This window comes from Capricornis sumatraensis, chromosome 1, assembly GCF_032405125.1.
Source record: "Capricornis sumatraensis isolate serow.1 chromosome 1, serow.2, whole genome shotgun sequence".
NCBI classification, from domain to species: domain Eukaryota; kingdom Metazoa; phylum Chordata; class Mammalia; order Artiodactyla; family Bovidae; genus Capricornis; species Capricornis sumatraensis.
The window spans coordinates 131,014,433-131,035,028 of record NC_091069.1 but is presented as its reverse complement, the minus strand read 5'-3'; the positions used below and the strand labels follow the sequence as shown (position 1 = coordinate 131,035,028).

General features: G+C 35.7%; 1 protein-coding gene across 1 annotated transcript in view; it reads right to left on the bottom strand.

Annotated features, from left to right (window-relative positions):
- The window catches only part of ROBO2 (roundabout guidance receptor 2), a 652,483-nt gene that overhangs the window by 565,658 nt on the left and 66,229 nt on the right, over positions 1-20,596 (bottom strand). Inside the window, exon 2 of the mRNA XM_068968049.1 lies at positions 19,298-19,624. Coding sequence (XP_068824150.1) covers positions 19,298-19,624 — 327 coding nt within the window. The remainder of the gene's footprint in view (positions 1-19,297; positions 19,625-20,596) is intronic.

Below are 20,596 nucleotides of genomic sequence, written 5' to 3'. Positions count from 1 at the left end.
TCTTGAACTTGTTTATTCACACTTGTTTAATCCTGATTCTACACACTGATTCAGCCTGTGGGCTTAAGAAGATGGATGAGAGAAGCCAGGGCCACGGAGGGGTCAGGGTCATGACGTCGCTAGATCTCATTAACTGCATCACTCAAGACACCAGTCACTCCAAAGGTCACTTCATTCGAGGACTAGGGTACAGGTAAACTAGTTGGATGAAATAAACAAATTTTTCTTAGAACTGACATCACATATGAAAAGAAAATCACTCTAAATTTGTTTTCTAGTCCCAAATCTATATATTTAAAGAAGCAGATTTTAAGAAATGAAGAACAAACTACCTCTAAACTCTCAAAGAAAAGTACACAAATATTTTTAAAGCATCTATAGAAGGCCAGTTAGTCCATGAATTAACAATTATTTTGTTGATTTTTACCAAGTAAAATTTGGCCTATTATAAATGGTAGTTAGTTTTAAAAGTAAAAAAAGACAGTTATCACCACAGTTAGAAAAATTTCCTGTGGCAGAAAAATTTATGATATACCTTATTTTACAGATGATACAAAATATCTGGCAGATAGACTATGATATGAAAACTCTTCCAAAAGAACACAATGTTAAAATTTGTAAGCACTTACTAAACAGGTTTGCAATTTAGATTATTCCTATTTCCTTAAAGCATGTGCAGGAAGACTGTTATAACATTTCTAAATGTTCTTTTAAATAAAGACAAATTTTGTTAGAGATTATATAATTATAAATTATAGGTATTTTTAATACATGTATAGCATTTTTATCTTTTATTGAAGTATTAAAACTGAATCAATTTCATGGATTGTCTATTATTAAAGTGACAGTGTTAAATTAAAAGAAACATAATGGGAATTATGATGTTTATTTCTGGCAGTATTTTTTTTTACTCTACTCTAGTGTCCAACATTTCCAAAATAAGAATGTATTTACAGCCAGACAAAATAATGCAAAATAAAGAAAAAGACACACAGTATAAAGGTTTCTATGGTAATTTATATAGGATGGCTCCAAAAAGAAGAGCAATGTTGTATCAGTCTAATATATGCCCACTTAAATGTAATTATGAAATTCAGTTCAGTTCAGTCGCTCAGTCGTGTCCGACTCTTTACGACCCCATGAATCGCAGCACGCCAGGCTTAATTTCATATAATTATGAAAATATCAGTAAATGGCAAACATGTATTTTACTGAATATTTTTTACACTAAGTGTAAGTCAAATATATCTCAAAAATTAGTTTATTTGTTTCATATATTTCTTTTAGAAAAACAAAACAAGATCCATTTTATACACTAGAAACTTATGTTTGTTTACATTAAACATCAAGATAACAGAAACACTGATCTAGAATGTACATACATTTTCAGAACAATTTTATCTTAGACCTGGATGCTTATTTGAAAAGAGAAAAATGACTTAATTACTTGGTGACTGCATAAATGCGGATCCATGATCAGTTAAATCCTCAAAAGATGTAGATGATTAAGGAAAATCTTCATTTTATCAGCAATATTATTAATTATTTGTTGCCAGCCAGAATTTGTATGAATTAAAGGTGAAAAAACACTAAAAAATTATATTATCTGGGATAAGAAGAAAAGATTTTTTCACAGACTAGGGTAAGGGCCAGTTAAAAACACTGCTGCTAAATTCACTTGATATTCAAGATTGGCTCTTCTCAGTTTCTAGAAGTCAGACATAAATCATATGTTGGAAATATCTTTTTTAAATGAACTTAATCCAGTAACTGCATGCAAACTCTCTACAAAAGTTCAGATAGACTTTCACTTTTCTGGAGGACAAATGATTTAGTCTAATCTCTTTACTTTAAAATCAAGAAAAGAGACCCAGAGAAGTTAAAAGGTTTGCCAAAATCATAGAAATACTTAATAGAAAAAACTATTAGAGCTTGGTCCTTTCTCGGAAAAGAAATTTCCCAAATTATCTTTTCCCTACACTGCTATCTGATGAAACTTGCTCCGGCATTTGTCATTTTGAGCCTGGCTCTCATCAGGTGGGGGCTTTGATTAAGTCAGTTCACCTCGAAAGGCCTCAGTTCTACATCTGAACCACAAGGTGGGTGACGGATCTCTAACTTTCCTCCAACCTCCAGCTTCTACACACACTTATTATGATGACCCGACTCACCCGAAGGTCACTTATTTTTTTTTCCCCTGATTTAATCCTACATCCATTTCTTATGAGAAAGCTTCCATTAATGCCCCTGTAATTAACATCAAACCCAAATGGAATGAATGGGAGATTTTCTTATGCACAGGATAAGGACCCTTAAATAAGAATGAATAATGATAATATTCCCCAGAAGACAACTATGGCAGCCCTCAAGTATGATTAACTAGACCACTCCTTGTCTTTCTCCACAGAAATAGAACAGTTCATTTGCATGTCATCTGATATAAAGAGAGATCCTAGCATATAATGGGTTATTACCACTGGGTACTTCATTAGTAAAGCTTTTCTTTATGATGTGACAGAAAAGAGAAAGACAAAGTAAATTGAGATTCTTACATCTCTATTAATGACACACACATATGAAGATTAGATTCTATCAGCTTACCCATCAATCCTAAAGAACCAAACAAGTAGTTAGGAAGGGTTTTGTAAGTTGACCTCTTTCTAGGTAGTCCCATTTAAAAGCAGGATTTTGAGAGAAGCTGCTTTTAAAAGAAAATCCTATATGAATATTAAACACAGCATATTCCTCCTTCTTTTAAGAATATTCAAAGCAGATCCAGGAAGAAAACAAAAATAAATTAGCCTTTCTGTCAAGTCACTCTTGAACCTGGACATGAGGGTCCTAGGGAATTATACGTTATAAACGAGTGGCTGGATACAAAATGCAATTAATTTAATAGCTCATAATCTCAAAGGATTTCAAGATAAGATGTGTAAGACATATGCATAAGTGAGATTTTTCCAAGGACTTTTCATGAAACGTGATAATACTAAATTTAAGGAATCATTCCTACTTTATGGAATTCCTTGTGAATAAAAAAGTGATGAGACTAAATAAGTCACTAGTGCTTAAGTTTTGTTATCTTGTTTCATTATTATGAAGACTGATTTCCTTTCAGGGAAATATAAGGCAAAGCTACAACAACATATATAGCTGTATGTAATTTTTAGGTTCTCTTCTGACCACATCATCATATTGGTCTTGATTTGCCTATACTTCTCTAAAATTCCAAGAACACATACTCCATAATTATAGTCTGGCATGCTGAGGCAAACCTGCAACATCCACGGGCTATGTGCTGTGCTTCGGCTCTCAGTTGTATCCAACTTTTTGCAACTCCATGAACTGTAGCCCACTGGGTTACTCTGTCCATGGAGATTCTCCAGGCAAGAATACTTGAGTGGATTGTCATGCCCTCCTCCAGGGAATCTTCCCAGTCCAGGGATTGACCCAGGTCTCTTGCATTACAGGCAGATTCTTTACCGGGTCCTCTTCTTTACTCAGTGTAACATGGAACAAATATATTCTCTCTTTCCTATGACAGTTCTTGATGTGTTTGGCAGGAACTACCAAAAACGATCCCAATTCCTTCCACTTTTTCTACCTGCAACAGTATTAAATCCTTAATCTTTCTTTTCTAATAGTATTCCAGCTAACAGTGAATTTAAACTGGTACTCAAAACTATTAACGCTATTCCCCCCATATTTTTAACAGCAAAAAAAAAAAAAATCAAGCCAGATCACATTTCTCAATCTGAACTATTAATGGCGTTTAGAGTTTAAGAGATTTTTTGCAGTTTTATCATAGACCCTGTTCATTAGGTCAAGTATTAGGGACTCTTTATTCTTAGTAACAGTCACTTCTCTCTTACTTTAACGGAATTTCCCTCTTCTCTCCCCTTCATTAAAAAAACCCTATAATTAAATGCAAAATCCATGATGGAGCAAAAATCAAAAATAGAAAAAGAAATTCTCAGGACTGCACATAGAACATACCCCAAGTTGAATTTATTCATTCTAAACACTGAATCTATGAATCTGAATAAGTGAATTTCAAGGAAATTCTACCATATAATAAAAAATATGAATTCATCAATGTTTAAAGCAAAACACTTCATATTTCAAATCATAAAATAAATTATTGCTTTTTAATAAGACATTTTATATACTTATATCTACTTAAAGATTTAGCCTATTTGTTTTAACCTTTTATTCTGAACTAATTATAGATTCATAGGAAGTTTTAAAGATAGTACAGAGATGTCCCCTGTACCCTAGAGCCAGTTTCTGCTCAGTGGCTACATCATACATAATGACAGTACTATACCAAAACCAGGAATTTAACACTGGTGCAACGAATGTGCTTCTTTGTCATTTTATCACATGTGTACATTTGTGTAACCATCATCACAGCCGAGAAACAGAACTATTTCATCCCTACAAAGATTACCCTCTTGCTCTCCCTTTATGAACACACCCAAGCCTCTCTCCCCACCATCTTTAAACCCTGGCAATCAGTAATCTCTGTCCATCACTATAAATTTGTCATTATGAGAAGGTTGTATAGATGGAACCATAAATATGTGACCTTTTGAAATGGCTTTTTTCACACAGCATAATGCCCTTGAGAGCTCTCTAAGCCATTGTGCATATCAATAATTCATTCCTTTTTATTGTTGAGTAGTATTCCGTGGTATATACATAAGGTGGTTTGTTTAACCATTCACCTATTGAGAGACACTTTAATTGTTGTTTATGTTTATTGCTCTTACAAATAAAACTGCTCTTAAAGTTATATACTCGTTTTTGAGCAGATGGAAGTTATTATTTTCTCTTAGAAAAGTACCCAGGAGTGCAAATGTATGATAAGTGTTCCCAGAAATTATCAAACTATTTTTCAGAGTGACTGTACAATGATCTACATGACAGGTAGTGATAGCTCATCATAATCTATTTTAATATGCATTCCTCTAAGGCTAAGTGATTTTTTAAATCTCTTCAAGTGCTTATTTGCTAGCCATACTCCTTTTTGATAAAATATCTCTTTATATCTTATCACTTTTTCTAACTGGATTATTTGTCTCATTTAATGTTGAGCTTTGAGAAATCTTTATACATTTTAGGTGTGAGTCTTTAGACAGACATATGTTTTTTGCAAATAGGTCCTCCTAGTATCTAACTTGTCTTTGTATCCTCTTAACAAGATCTTTCAGAGAATAAAAGTTTCTCATTTCAATAGTGCCAAATTTATTTATCTTTCTGGTTTGTGCTTTGGTGTCATGTCTAAGAAATCTCTACCAACCCAAGGTATCAAAGATTTTTGTCCTATTTTCTAAAAGATTTATAAATTTAAGGTTTACATTAAAATACTTGGTTCATTTTAAATTCATTTTTGTATCATGTTTGAACTGTAAGTTGACCTTCTTTTTTTTCCTTTGAATATAAAATTGCTCCAAGTTATCACTTATTGAGAAAACACCTCTTCTTCCCTTAGTAAATTTTTAAGTTAAATATAAATAAATAGTTATCTGAAAGTCAAATTGACCAATGTTAACATTATGTACTGAACTTCATTTTACAATATACATAACCATGAGATAATGCATATTAATATGTTAATAACTTCCAAAGAACTGCAGAAAGTATTATAAGGGTGTCATTGCTATTATCATACTCCTTTCTCTATAAAACTTAGTCAAGATATCTTTAGATATTAAATGATAGATGATTCTTCTTATAAATTGGATTCTTAAGCTCTAAGATGCTTTGGCCTGCAAATATGTCAATAAGAGCTGAAAGTGATGGATTTTCCTGATACTGATATTTGACAACTAGGAACTGTACAGAGAAAATCAAATTACTTGAATAAACTAATGAGCTCTCAAATGTCAATACGTAACTAAATAAAAAAAAAAAGAAAGCAAATTTTACTCTTTCTGGTGTTTGTTTCCTTTAGTATCCCATGAATCACAGAATTATAGCACCAAAATGAAGCTTTAGACTTCATCCAGCATTCTCATTGTATATATACAACTGGCTACCCAGTTTCTGGGTAAAATATCTAAAACGAATGCTAATGATTTCTTCTGTGTGTCAAATGATTTTGTTTGTTTAAATGAATCAATGAGACTATTTAGCATGGTAGTTAAGAAAGCAAACTCTAGGCAAAGGCTGTCTGGGTTCAAATCCTGCTCTTCTTACTATGTAAAAATTATTAAGTTAAAGTGTTGGGTTCAGATATAATAGAGATAAAATAATAAGTTGTTTAGAGAATTATACTAAAAATAAACCATGAATATAAAATACTTAAATTTTTTGGCATTTAGTAAACATCAGTGATTATTTTTACTAACTTTCCACCTAGAAAATTCATTTCACCTGGTCCATTATTCTCAGCAAATCAACCTTTCTTTCCTCTCAATTTTCACATGTTTAAGCATTCCTCACTCTAAGACTTACATTTTATACCACTGTTGAGCACTCTGTGATGGCATGAATCATGCCCTGTTCTGGTTTTTGTGGTTAAAATAAAAACCACAGCTATCACAAAATATACCACCTCAATCATTAAGTGTGTAAGACTTCCCTTGTGGCTCACACGGTAAAGTGTCTGCCTACAATACGGGAGACCCGGGTTCAATTCCTGGGTCAGTAAGATATTCTGGAGAAGGAAATGGCAACCCACTCCAGTACTCTTGCCTGGAAAATCCCATGGATGCAGGAGCCTGGTAGGCTACAGTCCATGGGGTCGCAAAGAGTTGGACATGACCGAGTGACTTCACTTCATTTGGTCAGTAGTGTTAAGTATATTAACATTGTTGAGCAATAGATCTCTAGGACTTTTTCATCATATACACCTGAAACTCTATACCTATTAAACAACTCTAGTTTTAAATATCAGAATCCTCAGCAACTAGTTGAGTATGTAGAAGCTTAAAAGTACTATATAAAAATGTAGCAAATTAAATTTGCATCATCACTAGATCACAAACTCATTTCTTAAACTTCTGACAAATTTTCCTTTGAAATGCCATTTCCTATATTTCTGGTATCAACTTAACTCATCAAACTAATTCAGCCTTTCCCTTCCCATACCTTAATTTGAAGTAGATAGCCTACCTTCACACTTTTCCATATTCTAATTCACCTTTACTGCCTTTAATATACCTTGCATATCTTACAAATAACATTCCCATATCAAAAAAAAAAAAAAAAGTTGAAGTCTCTCAGGTCTTCTAGTAAGGGACATGTAAGTTACTTAGTTTGGTTTTACTCAGTTGCTCACTCCTGTCTGACTCTCTGCAGCCCAGTGGATTATAGCCCACCAGGTTCCTCTACTGTGGAATTTTCCAGGCAAGAACACTAGAGTGGGTTGCCATGACATACTCCAGGAGATCATCTCAACCCAGGGACTGAACTTGCACCTCTTGTGTCTCCTGCATTGACAGGTGTATTCTTTACCACTGCACCACCTGGGAAGCCCCCGTCCGATTACTTCATGGCAAATAGAAGGGGAAAAAGTGGAAGAAGCCACAGATTTTACTTTCTTGGGCTCCAAAACCACTGCAGATGGTAACTGCAGCCATGAAATTAAAAGACGCTTGCTCCTTGAAAGGAAAGGTATGACAAACCTAGACAACATATTAAAAAGCAGAGACATCGCTTTGCCAACAAAGGTCTGTCTAGTCAAAGCTGTGGTTTTTACTGTAGTCATGTATGGATGTGAGAGTTGGACTATAAAGACAGCTGAGAGCTGAAGAATTGATGCTTTTGAATTGCAGTGTTGGAAAAGACTCCTGACAGTCCCTTGGACAGTAAGGAGATCAAACCAGTCAACCCTAAAGGAAATCAACCCTGAATATTTATTGGAAGAACTGATGCTAAAGCTGAAGTTCCAATACTCTGGCCACATCATGCGAACAGCTGACTCATTACAAAAGACCCTGATGCTTGGAAAGGTTGAATGCAAGACGAGAAGGGCACATTAGAGAATGAGATGGTCAGATAGTATCAATAACGGAATGGACGTGAATTTGAGCAAACTGGGAGAGAGTGAAGGACAGAATAGCCTGATGTGCTGCAGTCCATGGGGTTGCAAAGAGTTGGACATGACTTAGCAACTGAACAACAACAGCAAGAATTCTAGGCCCTACTTGAGATGCTACTCAGTGGGCAATGACTTGAGTCAAATAGACTTTTCTTCCTGCCTATAACCTGGGATGACATGTTTGCTTGCAGCCTTTGGGAGGATCAACTTTTTAACAGGCTTAGTCTATCCAGTAAGTAACCATGGGTTATTCTGGGTGGCAGAATTTCTGAAAATGCAAAAAAAGCAAAATAAACATCAAACAAGTTTAGATTCTCAACATCTGTCTGTCATATAATCAAAGCATCCACCTCTCTTATAATCCTTGCTTGACTTCTCTGCAAGAGTCAAAGACACTATTGATGTCTAAGCAGTCCCAGAAAGTTAGTGCTAGGGAACTTCAGAGAGTTCACAGAAATCCTAAACAGGGGCCCAATATTATTTTCCTAGATTAATTCTTATAAAAACATACCCTAATGACAAAAATGTATGAGTACCCCCTAATTAAGAAAGAAGTGGTTGAAAATATTATTTTTATATGAAAATCTCCTAAGAGGGAAATCAGTTCTAATGATTTAGAATGGAAAAAATATGTTGATATTACAACTGAACCTCTCATCCTTTAGCAGTTAAGTCACAGGCTGTGACCAACTTCTCCAAAAAAAAAAAAAAAAAATTTCACCTGCTGCTTTTATTTCTGTACTTCTCTTAAGAGCTTAACATATATTCTGAGTTATGCATGGAAAAAGTGCAACCTTCTTTATGTAATTATAGAAACCTTGTGGGAGCTGCTTCAGAATTGAATGATGTGTATATTATAATTATCAGAAACAAATTCAATCTAAAGAATAAAAATTGGAAACCTGTCATTCTGATGAAACACATATCTTGAGCAGAAAAGCATACAAGTTGCTGTAAAATAATTATGTTTCCTAACTACCATGTCAACCTATATACCTTTTCAGTAGAATCAACCTGAAATCGAATAAATTGAAGGTTTATAGGTGGGAAACCCTCCAAACCTTAAATAGACAACTATTGTGCATGTGTACGTGCTAAGTCACTTCAGTCATGTCTGACTCTTGAGACCCTATGAACTATAGCCTGCCAGGCTCCTCTGTCCTTGGGATTCCCCAGGAAGAATACTGGAGTAGGTTAGACATTTCTTACATTTACCTTAAAAAAAATTTATGAGATTGAAAACAAGACCTGGATTCAACAGATCTTTGTCTTAATATACCTTAGTATTACTATAAATATTTTTGGCGGTCATTCTATGGATAGGATTAACATGTTTACAGAGCTCAGGATTAAATTGGTTTTGGAAATAATCTTTTGAAGAGAACATCGAAATTTCTCTTTTCTTTGTGTACTTTCTTGGAATCAGAATTAATTTAAGCTAATTTGAGTGAAAGGCAACTTGAGACTTTTAAAGGGAGAAGGGTTGAATACAATTAATTCAATCAACAGAAACCTGATATCAAAATAGAGCATTACACTCTCTGAGTAGTTCATAAGTTCAAACATATACTCCAGGCATAGAAATTTCACACCTTCATTTGTAAAGATTAAATAAGAGACCTTTATATCAAATAATTTGATGGAGAATTACAAAATTAAAAGCCACAAGACAAAACAGCCCAAATAACATAGATGTGTGCATGGCACACACCTGTGTCTTCTAACATTATTCTCTAATACCAAAAAAATGCCATAACATTTGCTATTGTCTCTTGTTTCTAGTTAAAGACATTTTAGATTGATTTCCCTATGTCTATACATCCTTGCTTTATAATACTGTCAACTGAGTTTACAATTTTCTTTTAAAACAGCCTCTTGGACCAACACTGTGGATACAAGGCAGTATGAAATCTGTAGAGCACAAACAATATTTTGATTTTTATCATTATTTTTTCTTAATATGGTCTCTTACTAGAGTGATTACACTTGCTATAAGATAAATGGCCTCTATTAATTTGCTAGGGTTGCCATCACAAAATACCACAGTGCCTGTGACTTAGAAGTAGAAATTTATTTTCTCAGAGTTCTGGAAGCTAAAAGCCTAAGATAAAGGTGTTGGCAGTTTGAGTTTCTTCTTCCTTGAAGACTGTGACCACCTTCTGATTGTGTTCTCATATGGTCTTCCCTCTGTGCACAGGCATCTTTGCTGTCTATGTGTCCAAACATCCTCTTCTTATAAGACCACCAGTTAGAACAGATTAGGAGCCACCCTAATTGCTATATTTTAATTTATCTCTTTAAAGACCCAGTCTCCCAACACAGTCATAATCTGAAGTATTAGAAATTAGTGGAAATTAGAGCTTCAATATGTGAATTAGGGGGCCACGATTTAGGTCATAACATGGACCAAGTATGTTAAGGTATAAGTAGTTTTTGGTGGTTGTCTGTATACCCTCCCCACAAAATCTCCTCATTCTCTGTTGAAATCTGTAGGAATAGGGGCTTCCCTGGTGACTCTGACTGTGAAGAATCTGCCAGCAATGCAGGAGACCCAGGTTAGATCACTAGGTCAGAAAGATTCCCGTGGAGGAGGAAATGGCCATCAACTCCAGTATTCTTGCCTGGAGAATTTATGGACAGAGGAGCCTAATGGGCTACAGTCCATGGGGTTGCAAAGAGTCAGACACTACTGAGCAACGAACTCATATGAATAAAGTGATCATGAAAAAGCCAGTGGCTCCTCTATTGTTCTTGGTCAAGATCTATGAAAATCAGTTTCACTTGACTAGTTGCTTCCTATACATTTAAATAGAAAGGTTTGCTTGTTTCAGTAAAGTTGTGTCATGAGAACAGTACATTGGTTTCCTATTCCTGGAATTAATCAACTTTTATTGCAATTACCATTAATTTCTTATTCTAAACTTTCCTAGCAAATTAAAATCATAGACTTTTATGATTTTTTGAAGGAAAAGTAACATGGGAACAGGAAAGGTTATGTCAGTTATTCTTAGGAAAGATAATGTCATCTCCTGAGAAGCCAGAATATTCTCCTCTTTCATGACAAATAAAAAAGTGGGAGAAAGTGAAGTAAGATTCAAACAGCAAGATTATTCAACTTAACTGGAGCCAAGATCAACATGGTCTGGTAAGAAGTTTCACAAAGGGAAGTAATTTCAGAATTTATTTCATCAAATCATACCTACTTGAATTAAATAACTAGGTCAAAGACCTAGTTCATGACCACCCAGTGACTTCACATAATTAATTAGTTTATATTTTAATTAATTAAATCATATATTAAAATATGGACATGTACCACAAGGAAGTATAACATGCCAGCCAGTCAATAATATTTCATCAAATACTGACAATGTTTTATAGCTATGCTTTATACAAAGAGGGGCGCTAGGTACATTGAATTCAATAACACTACTAAATATTGTTTTACCTACACTTAAAAGTTACATATAAGTCTTCAAAAAGTTAAGTTACCATATGACTAACCAATTCCACTCTTAGCTATACACTCAAGAGAATCCCCAAATGAAACCATAGGTCACACAAAAACTTGAAGAATATTCATAGAAGCATTATTCATAATTGACAAAAAGTGGAAACCCAAATTCCCATCAATGTATGAGTGAATGGAAAAATGTGGTATATTCACACAATAGAATATTATTCAACAATATAAAGAAATAAAGTACTGATATATCCTACAACAAAGATGATCATTGAAAACATTATATTAAGGAAAAGAAGCTAATCAAAAAAGACCATATACTGCGTGATTTCATTTATATGACATGCACAGAGCAGGCAAACATATAGAGTCAGATAATACATCAGTGTTTACTTAGGAATACTGCAGAAGGGATCCAGGAGAATGAGAATTGGCTGCTAATGGGTATAGAATTTTCTTTAGAAGTGACAAAAATGTTCAAATTAGATTGTGGTATTGGTTGCCCAACCCAGTGAATACACTAAAATAAAACATTAAATTGTATATTGTAAATGGTCAAATAATATGTGAACTGGCAGTAGAGCATGAGATGGTTAGATAGAATCACTGACTCAATGGACATGAATTTGAGCAAACTTGGGGAGACAGTGAAGGACAGGAAGCCTAGCACGCTGCAGTCCATGGGGTCACAAAGAGTCAAAATGAGTTAGTGACTGAACAACATATCTCAATAAAATATTACTTTTTAAAAAAAGTTCTCCATGGCTCAGCCTTTTCTCAATTTATCTCATGTGTTTTTGGAACATAGAGGTATTTTGCCTGGATAACATTCATTTATAGCTAAAAGTAAAGAAAAGAAAAACAAAAACAAAAATTACATATTTATTAGGAAATATCCATGAAGCAATTCACCTTGTGTTCGTTTTTAATGCCACCTGCGACTCCTGTTACTAAAGTCAGTCTACTTCTATAACCTTTCTTTCTTGTACAGATAAAACATCAATTTAGTTTTGGATTTAAAGCAAACAGGATCATTATGTTTGTAGAGTGTTCCATAGCTCTGCTCTTCTAGCAATCTGTGACTTATAAATAATGCAAGACCTTTTCCTTCTCTAAATGACTTCCTTGAGGCATGAGTCTTCATACATGGAAACAAAAAATGGAAAGAAAAAAAGAAAAAAAATGAAAGAAGAGAATAAATCACCCCACAGTCATGGAATTCCATCTATTTCTAGCTCCCCAATTGAATTATGAGAGGACATCTGTTCTCTTTTGTAGATGCATCAAAAGCCAAATGTCAAATAGTTAGCTTTTTTAAAAGATTTTATCAAAGTAAAGGTAAATCATAGCTAATCTGAAAAGTTGTTGTGTTGTAGTTTTGCTTTATAAGGGGAAGGAAAAAAAAAGGATCAGTTTCTAAGTGACCCCTGACCTTTGAACCACAACCTTCTTGCCACTAAAGCGTTCAGCACCTCATTTAATCTCCCCTCTCTGCACTGGCTCAGTGCAAAGAAAAGGAAATGGAAAAAATAATCTGGGGACTTCATCAATTTTTCATGAATTTTCATTTAGGCCAGAACCCCGTCTTACCCTGGTCGATAGATCAAGCTGCTGTCACATATTTACCACCTGGGGCTACAGCTGCCATCTCTAGGGGCTGCTACTGACTCAGCCTGCATCAGAGTCAGCCTCAATCTGTGTGAGGACCCTGCGTGCTCCTTCTGCTCCAAACACAGGGAGCATCGGAGTTCAAACTGAAACTCTATCTGAACCAGTTACGCCTCAGCTCTCTTGGTGGTCCCATCGGAAAACTATGTATTAAATTCTTCGGTCCCAGTGCCTTGCTTGTAGACCCTGCAATTCTGTTTTCTAAATATGTAGAAATCACTTTTTTTTTTTCTTGGCTAAAAACCTTCTTTGAGTTCAAGTGATTTAAAAAGTACTTTCTGGCTTTGTTTTTTCCCCCAAAGCAAGAAGATAGAAGAACAAATATGAGCAAAGTGATTCAAATCTCCACTGCAATGGTAAGTTCCAAATAGCTTTTTCCTGCATTATATTGTTCCCTTTCATAAACCGAACTAGGTATTTAAGAAAAAAACAAGAGAGAATAAATACAGTACGATAAAAAAAATAGGCTAACTTCCATACAATCAGTTAAGATGGATGGTTATCAATAAAACTGCACACTTCATATGACACCAGGAAGCAAGACTGTTGAAATTGGAAATGAAAATCAAGATGAAGCAGAGACAAAAATTCCAGATTTTTTATCAATAATCATTTCACGACAAAATTTATAAGTTTGTTTGCTACTTATCCATATATTCTTAAGCACTATTATATACACTTAAATCCAGAGAAGGCAATGGCAGCCCACTCCAGTACTCTTGCCTGGAAAACCCCATGGGCGGAGGAGCCTGGAAGGCTGCAGTCCATGGGGTCACGAAGAGTGACTTCACTTTCACTTTTCGCTTTCATGCATTGGAGAAGGAAACGGCAACCCACTCCAGTGTTCTTGCCTGGAGAAGCCCAGGGATGGGGGAGCCTGGTAGGCTGCCATCTATGGAGTCGCACAGGGTCGTATATGACTGAAACAATTTAGCAGCATACACTTAAATCAATTCTCCACTGATTTTGACCCTCTCCCCAGCCCCCGCCCCATCAAGAGGCCGTTTGACAGAACCTGGAGAAAGATTTTGTTGTCACGACTTGGGGTGCTGTTGTTTAGTCACTCGGTTGTGTCTTAACTCTTTTGCAATGACTGTAGCCTGCCAGGCTGCTCTGTCCATGGGATTTCCCAGGAAGAACACTAGAGTGGGTCACCAGTTCCTTTTCCAGGGGAACTTCCCAGGGATTGAATTCATGTCTCCTGCATTGACAGGTGGATTCTTTACTACTGAGCACCAGGGAAGCTCACAACTTGGACTGCAGGGGTCCTACTGGCAACTCTTCAGTAAAGTCCGGAGATGTGCTACATATTCTATGATGCACAGCAGAGCCCCTACAGCAGGGAATGACCCCATCACAAATGGTCACAGTGCAGAAGCTGGAATACCCTGCTGTGGTTCCTCATACCCAATTCAGAGCTGAATTCTTGAAAGAACAGGTACTTGTTATAAGCCACTCCAACTTCACCACCTACTCATTCTTCAGCTGCTGTACTTTCTTTCCATCCCTGGAGCCCACAGGTACTTTTAATTAGACTACCCTGTGGTATTTGCATTGCTAAATACTTCTCTTTCTTAAAATTACCTGCTTATTTTTCTTGTCACTCCATTTCTCATATTCTATCACCTCCATACCTTCTCTGAGCCTCCTGCACTAGAATCCTTTCCTTTGCCTGCCATTAAATGTTAGGGCTCCAAACAATGAAAGTGATCTCAGGTCTTTTACCAATCCCTACAAACAGCTTGCCTGGGTATTCACATCCAAGTCTATCTACCTCCATGGCTTCAACTTCCATCTGGGAAAGACCTCTCAATTCCAGGAGCTCTTTTCTTAATGGAACATGGCATATTTCTACCTTGCTGTTATTTCACTGGTATGTCAAACAATGCTACCACACTGACTGCACTCTTCTATTCCCACTAGAGCTATTTCTCCTGTATCTGCCATCCCTTTCTATGGTAGGTCTCATAATACACCTAGTCACTCCACCAAAAACATCTGGGAATTACCTTTATCTCCCAGTTCAGTTCAGTTCAGTTCAGTCACTCAGTCGTGTCCGACTCTTTGCAACCCCATGAATCACAGCACGCCAGGCCTCCCTGTCCATCACCAACTCCCAGAGTTCACTCAAACTCATATCCATCGAGTCGGTGATGCCATCCAGCCATCTCATCCTCTGTCGTCCCCTTCTCCTCCTGCCCCCAATCCCTCCCAGCATCAGAGTCTTTTCCAATGAGTCAACTCTTTGCAGGAGGTGACCAAAGTACTGGAGTTTCAGCTTTAGCATCATTCCCTCCAAATAAATCCCAGGGCTGATCTCCTTCAGAATGGACTGGTTGGATCTCCTTGCAGTCCAAGGGACTCTCAAGAGTCTTCTCCAACACCACAGTTCAAACGCATCAATTCTTCGGCACTGAGCCTTCTTCACAGTCCAACTCTCACATCCATACATGACCAGAGGAAAAACCATAGCCTTGACCAAACCAACCACAAACTGATAACAGTTTGTAAGTATGATTCAAACTATTTCCTTCTTACAATCCTCACTGTTTTGTACAATTTAAAATCTACCATATACTTTTCCCTGAATGATTTTATAGCTTCCAACTCTACTCTGATTTCAATCTTCATCACTTTAACCTAATCTTCAATTTTCTAACATTCTCCTTTGACGTAGCAAAAAGTCTAGATTTTATGATTTACCACGTGACTATCTAACTCATGCTGCCCATCAACCTCATATCAAGCTACCTTCAGTTCTCCAAATACATAGTGTCTTCAGGCTTCCATTCTTTCCTTTACAGACTTATGAATAGATGTGCCATAATGAGCAATTATGCTGTATCCTAAAATATGAAGGCCAGACATTTATATGACCCATGGTGGCTCCCATCATTTTATAAAAATATACCTTGGTTATCAATAGTACTGACAAATCACAATGCTTTGACCTAGATTTCCATATTAACACATTTTATGAAACACACAAGGAAAGGAAGAATACTGATGAGCTAATGTGAAAAGGATCAGCAGCATATAAATGGATATTATTTGATCTCGTGTTGCCTCAAATGGCATGAACTGTTGACAGGGCATTAGAAGAAAGAATTTTATTCACTAGCTGAATCCAATTTAGAACCCGTCTTGTTCTCCTCTCTAAGTCAGAAGCATTTGTTAGCATTCCTCAAAGCTTACTGATTTAAAAAATAAAGAAAAATGCTACTTCCACATTACATGAAAAAAAAATGATGGTTTCAAATTTTCCTTCTCAAACAGTTTGATTCATTATTAATGACACAACTAAGAAAGAGAGAAACCCTTTCAGTTTAATAAAAGTGCAAGGTGCACGTGTGTTAGAAGCAATTTTAAGACAGAGAAGGCTCAGAAAATAAAATAAGTTTATAGCTGTTCAACAGAAAAGTGACTGGTTGATTTATATAAAATTTAATATGAAGAAGAAAGTTAGTTAAGGATTAAAAAGAGAGTTATTTGCTTAAAATAAATAAGTTAACAGGATATATATTACAACATAGGGATTATAGCCCATATTTTATAACAACTATAAGTGAAATTTAACCTTGAAAAATTGTAAATCACTATGCTGTAACCTGAAATGGCGATAATATTGCCCATCAACTATACTTCAATTTAAAAAGTAAAAAGCATTATTTGCTAGTGAGTAGACAAAATAAAACTTTTAATTAAAACTTCTTTATTTTTTAATATAAAATGAGCCAGATTTCATTTGATTGTTTTTCCAAATATGGCATAATTATCTAAAACTGAAAATTAGAACAAACATGCCCTGATCCTGAATTCCCCATTAAGTTATGGTCTGAGTCTTGGTCATCCAGCCATCAGGGGTTTCATTCTATTTATAAAAGGAAAAAAATAATGCCTGTTACATTTACTATAAAGGGATCCTGTGGGGGAAAAAGTCAACAGAATTGACACTGAAATATTTTGATATGTTTTAAATGTTTCAGAAATAAGATAATTCAAAACAAAAATAGGCAGTTTGGAATATTTGCTTTCTTGAGGTCTTGGGTGTACATATCTCACTAAACTGCATTTAAACTAACTGCTTTTAAAATAAAGTTATAAAAATGAAATTACTTAGCTTTTTGTTGTTGTTGTTGTTTTATTAGCTAAGTCATGTCTGACTCTTTTGCAATGGTCTATAACCCGCCAGGGGATTTCACAGGCAAGAATACTGGAGTGGGTTGCCATTTCCTTCTCCTGGGGATCTCCCCGATCCAGGGATCTAACCTAATCTGGTACAAAATGGCATTGCTAGCAGAAGTTCTAATGCTTATATCTCAAAGTACTTCACAGAATAAATTAGGGTTTGTGAATTCGTGTAGTGTTTTCCTATTGGACTTATACATTTCAAGCATGGAGCGGGGTCCAGATTTCCTAGTACAAACCATAAATCTAGATACTGGATGCTTAAGAGCAAAAACTTTCATTGAGACAGGTAAGTAAGAAATTGTATGATTTTTTTTTTACTAAAAGATGCTTTCATACATAAACATAATGATATATTGTTGAGTATTTCAATACATATATATACAAGTTTTATAATCATGTGATACCATATAGCCTGTGAGTATAGTATCAGTTAATTGTATAAATGAGACCATGAAATATTATATCCAGGACTCCCATTTCAGCTATGTAAAGAAAAAAAAAAGACTCGTGCCTTCTGAAATATTTCAGTTATCTTATCTATGAACACCTACTGGTACATGCAAGAAGTTGAAAAGCACAGATTTTTTTAAAACTCAATTACTGCCATCTCTTCACAAATAATTCTTGATAAAATATTTCTTCAAAATAGAATATACAAAAATTATATGATGCTATTTAAATTGTGACACCAAATCCTCATGTATAAACCAGAAAACAAATCTAATGTATTCTGAAATTTGTTCTGGAAAACCATTCAAAAAATAAAGGTATGCAGTCAATGGTCAAATAGATGCAAAGTCTTGATATATTGATTTACCAGTGCTATTTGGGCTACATGATTAATAAATAAATATAATATTAAGTGTCAAAGGCAGGACAAATCATTAGCTATTACTGATTATAAAATCTGAGCAAGATCTTCCAGTATATGAACATTTTGACTATAAAGAGAAATCACTTCTCTTCTCTAGTGCATTTTTTTTATTAAAAAAAAATAATTGCTTTTGTTAGTATATTTTCCCCTACGTGCCTTGGGTAATGATCTCTGAATTTACCCTGGAAGCAAAAGAGTTAATATAAACTAAAGAGTATATTCATTTTAAAGCTGCCCAATAAAAATTAGATATAAAAAATAATGTGTATAAATATATTAAATAGGTACATATAAACAGAACAGAAATAGGTACAATAATGAATTTATGCCTTATATTTGATGCCACGTTACACATAAACTCTTTATTTTAACATTGCCAATCATAATATTTGATTAGATTTCTCATTAAAAATTCAAATTTAAAATATGATCAGCATCATGGCCACCTTGCTTTAATATAATAATATAATACCCACACTCTTTCAATATATTCAGTTCAGTCACTCAGTCATGTCCGACTCTTTGTGACCTCATGAATCGCAGCATGTCAAGCCTCCCTGTCCATCACCAACTCCTGGAGTTCACTCAGACTCACGTGCGTCGGGTCAGTGATGACATACAGCCATCTCATCCTCGGTCGTCCCCTTCTCCTCCTGCCCCCAATCCCTCCCAGCATCAGAGTCTTTTCCAATGAGTCAACTCTTCGCATGAGGTGGCCAAAGTACTGGAGTTTCAGCTTTAGCATCAATCCTTCCAAAGAAACCCCAGGGCTGATCTCCTTCAATATATTAGGATGGCCAAAAATTTGTTGAGGTTTCTGTATGCTATAATGGAAAAATCCAAACAAACTTTTTGGCCAGCTCAATAAATAATTCTATTGCAACACCTTGGCTATACATTATTTTGATGAGCTTTCTCTGGAGAAGGTACAGTAAAAATTAGTCCAAGTGTTAACTTCTATTCTTTAGGTAGTAAGCACCATGGGAATAAATCAAAGCTTACTAAAAATAAGTCAAAGTGCACGCCATTTATGAGATTCGTTAAGTTTACTTACATGCCACTTCCAGAGATGCATTTCGACTCACTGCTTCACCAAGATAGTTCCTTGCAACACACACATAGCTTCCTTCATCCGGTTTACTTCTGCGGCCATGCACAATGCGCAAGAAGAATAAGGATCCGCTGGGCAGAAGCATCCTATGCGACCGGGGATCATCCTTGTCAGTCTCCACCCGCTCACCATCCTTGTACCACTCAATGGTGGGCGTTGGCCGGCCCTCGGCCTTACAGTTCAAAGTGGTGGGCTCTCCCTTAGAGACAATGACATCGGAAGGGTGCTCCACGATCCTTGGGGGAAAGTCTTCCTGGCGAAGACGAGATCCTACAAAACGTGACAAAACAAAGACAAGCTTTAATATTTCCTTATCTATAGCTTTTGCTTCACTTGGGTTCACATGGATGAAATTAAACAATTCAATCGTTCAAAATGCACTTACTACCATTTTATTTATGTTTCAGTCTTTTGTACTTTATGCATCTCGTAAGTCACCCCAAGGTCCTTGTGGAACAAGACCATAGAGCAATAAATTAATATTTCAATTCTAATGAGTTAGGTTTAATATGTTCCATGAGTCATTTCAAACAAAAGTAAAGACAGCATGAAATTTTCTTTTGGAACCAGTAAAATGTAAAGGATACTAAGATGAGTCAGGTTAATTTCCTGTACTCAAAGGGCTTACTATTTACTGAAGGAGAAAGTCAAGTGGGCAAGTACCTAGAATACACACATACAAACCATTATCACGCTGGCACTGTGCTATCACAACTAACACAATAAAAGACTGGAACGTTATATACAAACAGTAACTAACTGCATTCAAGAGATGAGGAAGTTTAACGACATAAATTGCCCACAACTGTGGAAGAAGCAAGCAGTAGAGCCAGGATTTGACCCTAGGTATCTCTGACTGAGGAACTCAAGTTAAATCACTATGCTGAAAGAAGTGTTGCATGGCAATCCAAGAAATGCATTATAGGAAAAGATCTGGAAAAGTAATCTCAACTTTAACTAGAGCATAGTAAGAGGTTTCCCCCAAAAGAGGTAGCATTTAAATTGGGTTGTAAAGACAACCCACAAGATGGGAGAAAATATGTACAAATGAAGCAACTGACAAGGTATTAATCTCCACAATATATAAACAGTTCAAATAGCTCAGTATCAAAAAACAGTTGTGACCCTATGGACTGTAGCCTGCCAAGCTCCTCCATCCATGGGATCTTCCAGGCAAGAACACTGGAGTGGGTTGCCATTTCCTTCTCCAAAAAAATGGGCAGAAGCCCTACACAGACATTT